The following is a 6000-nucleotide window of genomic DNA, read 5'->3' as shown; positions in this document are numbered from 1 at the left end:
ATCAGTGAGAGATGATATTTTTTTCTGATTAACCACATTGTGAACACTGTTGGAAAGTGTGTTGTGCATGTTTAAAAAAGGATGAGTTGATTGTTGTTAAATTGCGATGAGTTTTTTTTGTTTTGTAAAAACGTCAGATAATAAAATTGTGATTTTTGACAGGAAAAAGAAAAATAAAATACGATTTGAACTTAATCCGTGACAGGACTCATTTTGTAATTAGAATTGATTACCTATTATTTTAGGTAAGAAACCACATATTTGGCGACCGTGTCTATAGATCTTGCAATCTCAAGAAAACGAAGGAAAGATGAACCAAGCATCCCTTAGCAGGAAGCGCGCTCCAATGCGAGCAATGATTACAAAGACTATTAAGGAAATTGAATTGGCGCTAGATACCAGAGATCAGACGACGTTTGAGACAAAGATTCATTGGTTGAAAATGAAAAGGTGAAGAATTAGCGAAAATGGATGAAGAAATGATGAATATTCTTGCCGAGTCGAATGATTCGGAAGAAGTCCTAATATCAGAAGCCGAAAGCGCGCAGCACTACCAAGAAGAAATATACCGCTGCACTTTATTGAATACGAGTTGTGAAATTACATCCGCTGGTGTTACTGTATCGAATAGACCGGAAGTAGGTAGAATTAAGTTACCTAAGCTAGATTTACGAGTTTTTAATGGAGAATTAGAGGAGTGGCTCGGCTGGTGGGCTCACTTTGAAAAGATCGACAAAGCTTCTTTGGACGACGCAGAGAAATTTCAATATCTGGTGCAGGCTCTGGCAGGACCTGCGAAAGAATTAGTTTTAGGATTCCCGCCAACGTCTGAAAATTATCCTAAGGCTTTGAATTCCCTAAAAGAACGTTACGGAAACCAAGATTTATTAGGCGAATTGTATACGAGAGATTTATTGCAGCTTTGCATACGACAGTCGAAATCTAGACAGGATATTCTTCAAATTCATGATAAGGTTGAGACAGCATTACGTTCTCTAGAAAGTTTGCAAATTAATATGAAAGATTGTGCTCCTATAATTACCCCATTAGTTGAATCTACTCTTCCTGAGGAAACGCTCAAAGCATTTCGACGCGCATTACCTGTTGAGAAGCAATCATCTAAAGATCGACTAACATTTTTACTGCAATTCCTGAAAAAAGAAATTGATACAGAGCAGAGGGTAAAATTAGCTTCTAGATGTTTTGACCCTTTTCCGACACGAACGCGTACAGCTCAAGTACTACATACTAAAGAAAGAACCTTTGAAAATATTTGTATTTTTTGTGAAATACCCGGACATAAAGGAAAAAACTGCAGGAAGGCGCTTAGGATGAAAATAGACGATAAGAAGGCTATTTTATTGAAGAAGGGAGCATGCTTTATATGTACCGAAAAAGGACATACCCTCAAAGATTGTAAAATGAATGAAAACTGCCCTGTTTGTCAGAAGAGACATGTTTTACCTATGTGTCCTGTAAACCGTTTCTATTCGACTGGAAGAGGAGTTCCACAAGAAGAAAATAAGAGTGAAGTACAACCGAATCCTGAAAAATTCGAAAATAAGGAAACATCTTCAAACTCGGTAGTTATGTCAGTTGCTACGATTTTGCCAACAATTTTAGTTCCAATTAGAGGAAGATGGGGACAAGTCCGCACAGTACAAGCCCTTGTAGATTCGGGATCTCAGAGATCATATATAATTAGTAGAGTCGCGACAAAATTGCAATTGCCTATTATTGGAACTGAAAAAGTAGCATTTGCCCTCTTCAGTGGAGTAACATCAAAAGAACAAGAACTGAATTGCTATAGAATTACAGCTCAATCAAGAGACACTATTTTAGAAATGGATGTATTAGGAACAGATCGAATAACCAACTATACCACGCAGGTTAATGTTAAAATTGAAGGAAAAGAAACAGAAATTAGAGCTAGTAGCGGTCCAATAGAAATGTTGATAGGAGCTGATTATTTCGGTTCTCTACTGACCGGAAACCGACGAGTTTTAGATAAAAATCTCACGGCATTTGAAACTTTATTTGGTTGGACTGTGTTAGGAACACCCTCTGCACTTAGAACCCTCTCAACGTGTGTTGCGATAAATCACGTAGAAGAAATACACGACCTTGAAACTAAATTCTGGGAATTGGAACTTCTTGGTATTAAAGATGATGCAATACAATGTGATAAAAAAGAAGAGATCATGAGAAATTTTTATGAGAATTTGAAGTACGAAAATAAACGCTATACTGTTTCGTTACCTTGGAAAAATGAAGTTCGTCCTCCGCCCAATCGAGCTCTAGCTGAAAGGAGATTAAGAAGTGTATCCAGTAGGATGACTCCTGAATTATATACCGAATACGATGCAGTTTTGAAAGATTGGATACTGACTGGTATTTTAGAGGAAGCTGAAGATAACGATAAAGGACACTATCTTCCGCACCGAGCTGTCGTACGTGAACAAAGTAACACAACCCGAGTGAGACCTGTTTTCGATGCATCCGCGAAAAGCGGGTTTTTGCCTTCGTTGAATGATACCCTCTCTGAATGCATAAATTTTATTGAATTATTGCCAATAATTCTCTTAAGATTTAGAGAAAATTTAATCGGTTGTTGTGCCGATATTGAAAAGGCTTTTCTTAGAATTAACGTGGAGGAAAAGGATCGCGATTTTTTGAAAATACTTTGGTGGAACGAGGAAGGAGAGATCATTTCATTAAGACATACCAGAGTTGTATTCGGCCTAAAACCGAGTCCATTTTTGTTATGTGCAGTAATCAAGACTTATTTGAATAAATTGAAAGACAGCAATTTCAAATTTCCTTGGGTAATTGAAAAGATGAGTAATTCGTTTTACATGGACGATCTAGTCTGCAGTGTGAATTCTAAGGAAGAGTTAGATGAATTTTTAATTCAAGCTAAAAATGTTATGGAGTCTGCTTCGATGATTTTGAGAAAATGGAAATTTAGCGGTTGCGATACACATGACGTGACAGTTTTAGGAATCCTCTGGTCTACGGACACCGACGAATTAGGATTAAACATTGATTGGTGGGAAGAAGAAAAGTTGCAGAAGCGGGACACCAAGCGTCGTATTTTAAGTTTGATTCACAAGCTATTTGATCCTATTGGCATAGTATCGCCTGTGTCAATAGTTCCTAGAATTTTTATGCAGAAGATTTGGAAGAATAAAATAGATTGGGATACCCCAATCAATGAAGAAGATCGAAAAGAAGTTGCAGATTGGTGTAAAGATATTCATTTGTTGAAGAAGGTTAAAATTCCACGATTACTAGGTAATGTAGAAACGATTAAAGGTGTTCATGTCTTTTGTGATGCCAGTAAGGCTGCTTATGCCTGCGTTATACTTGTAGTAATCGAAGATGATGATAGGAAAATTGATGTTCGTTTTGTTACCAGCAAAGCTAGGGTAGCTCCGAAAAATGTAACAATTCCAAGATTGGAACTGATGGCCGTTTTAATCGGTGTAAGATTGTTAAAATCAGTCTTAGATTCAATGTCTTGGAAGGACAAACCTGTATTCCTGTGGTCCGATTCAACTACAGTCATACAATGGATAAAGCGAAATGAAGCGTGGTCAATTTTTGTAAAGAACCGAGTCACAGAAATTCGCAGAAATTTGGCACCCCATGTAACTATAAGGCACGTACCTGGGGCTAATAACCCGGCAGATTTACCATCGCGTGGATGTAGTATTAAGAAATTTATAGAATGTAAATGGTGGGAGGGACCATCATGGATACGAAATTTAGAAGAATGGCCGTATGAAACAGAAGCTTTAGATGAAATAGAAATTGGTCTTGAAATGAGAAAGATTGAAAATGTACATGTTTGCACTGAAAAATTGAATTGGAAAGACCATTTCTTAATACGCTACTCTTCGTTTCAAAAAGCAGTTCGAGTTCTAGCTTGGATACGTAGATTTTTTAGAAAATTTCGAATAGGTGAGCATCTCGAGCCAGATCTCACTGTAGAAGAAATAGGAATGGCAGAGGAACACATATTTAAGCTTATACAAACGGATTTAAGAACCGATAGAAATAACTTAGAAACATTTAGAGATTCCAAAGGATTGGTAAGATTGCGAACCCGTATTGTTAATCGAGATGATAATGAATTATTCCTGTGCCCGATTGTATTGCCTGGAAGCAACGAATTAGTCTATCGATACATTCGTGAGCATCATGAAAGAATGGAACATCAAGGAGTGCAATTGCTCTTGAATGATATAAGAGAAAGGATTTGGGTGATAAATGGACGACGTATCGTTCGGAAGGTAGTAAATTCGTGCGTCATTTGCCGAAGGTTTAGTACTAAGAATTTAGAACGACCCACACCCCCATTACCTGTGAACAGGATTAAAGATGCGGCCTGTTTCGAAGTTAGCGGTGTCGACTTCTGTGGACCGTTTTTACTGAAAACTGGAGAAAAGGCCTGGGTATGTTTATTTACCTGTGCTGTATACAGAGCTGTTCATCTCGAATTATGCCTATCATTATCCACGGATTGTTTTCTACAAGCATTAAGATGTTTTGTTGCACGAAGAGGGAGACCTAAGAAAATTTATAGCGATAGAGGAACGAATTTTGTTGGCGCAGCTAATCTACTTGAATTAATTAACTGGGAAAAGGTAAACAAATTTGCTACAAGTGAACGAATTGATTGGAAATTCAATGTGCCCAGTGCCCCTTGGTGGGGAGGTTGGTGGGAGCGTTTAGTAGAATTGTGATTTTTGACAGGAAAAAGAAAAATAAAAAACGATTTGAACTTAATCCGTGACAGGACTCATTTTGTAATTAGAATTGATTACCTATTATTTTAGGTAAGAAACCACAAACACCTTTATTTATCGCTGTTTGGATAAACCAACAGATAAGCGTTTTCTCCCATTCCTTTTACAGTTTTAAAGTCGACAATAACTCAGACTCTCCTTCACCGAATTCTGAATTTTTTTCTTCACAAAAACGTTTTTTAATTGCGGTCATCGTCGTTTCTTCTATGGTTTCGGAGATCCCAATGATGGACATCCTTATCTTGGACACAGTATATATACCCAACTTCAATTTCATGCAATTTGATTAATAAATGACGGATATGTCCAAAGGGCACTTTGAATTTTGAATCTATTCACCCGCAAATCCAGTTAACTTTTGTCGATACCCCCACTTCAGACGTTCCGTTCACCCGAAATTCGCTTTGGAACTTTTGGCCCCAGTACCGGATAGATCTCGTCAAAGAAGACTCTCCTTTTTCGGTACTCAGTTCTGACGTTCACCCGCAAATTGCATTTCCATTTTTACCCACCATCGGATAGATCTAATGGAATTTCATTAAAATCGATTCATAAATGGCCAAGAAGTCAAAAAGGCATTGTGAATTTTGAATTTATCAAACCCAATTTTGGCATTTCCTATTGTGTGGTGTTGGCTATGCATATTTTGAAATTCGTGCAATTCGGTGCATAATTAACAGAAATGTCAAAAGGGCAGTGTTTATTTTTTTGATGACCAATTCCAAAAATTTGATAAAGAACCAATCTGCAAAATTTCATCGTGAAAAAAGCGAGCGATGTCCCGCGCCCTTTTATCCTCGCGTCCTTATGTCCGCGCGCCCATATGTCTCGCGCCCTAACGGTCGCGCTCTTTCGGCGGCGCCATAATATCTCTCCGTACACGTGACTGACCGGGCAGAGAAGAGTAGGTGTCCCAGTGAAACAATCCAGAGCAAAATAATGCAAACCCGTCGTATACAGGGGGGCCAGACATGCACAAAATCCTGCCAAAATGAAACTAAAAATAAAATAAAAATGAAGAACCATACGAGGTTTCAAACCTCTGGCACTAGGGGGTTATGGCTTCTTGTCTGAATAATCAGCAAAATAGACCTAACATAAATAATTATTTAATTTCAATAACAAAATATTACAGTAACCAATTAGCACAGGGACCATACAGGATGACGTTCAACAAATTAGAGAAAAG

General features: G+C 37.9%; 1 protein-coding gene across 1 annotated transcript in view; it reads left to right on the top strand.

Annotated features, from left to right (window-relative positions):
- Positions 1-467: 467 nt before the first annotated feature.
- LOC116169026 overlaps positions 468-6000 on the top strand; it is a 60633-nt gene continuing 55100 nt past the window's right edge. Inside the window, exon 1 of the mRNA XM_031485057.1 lies at positions 468-4457. Within this exon, the coding sequence (XP_031340917.1) occupies positions 468-4457 (3990 nt within the window). The remainder of the gene's footprint in view (positions 4458-6000) is intronic.

Source organism: Photinus pyralis, unplaced genomic scaffold (assembly GCF_008802855.1).
Source record: "Photinus pyralis isolate 1611_PpyrPB1 unplaced genomic scaffold, Ppyr1.3 Ppyr1.4_LG4, whole genome shotgun sequence".
Classification (NCBI taxonomy): Eukaryota; Metazoa; Arthropoda; class Insecta; order Coleoptera; family Lampyridae; genus Photinus; species Photinus pyralis.
Note: the sequence above shows the minus strand (reverse complement) of the source record. Positions and strands in the feature narration are given on the sequence as shown.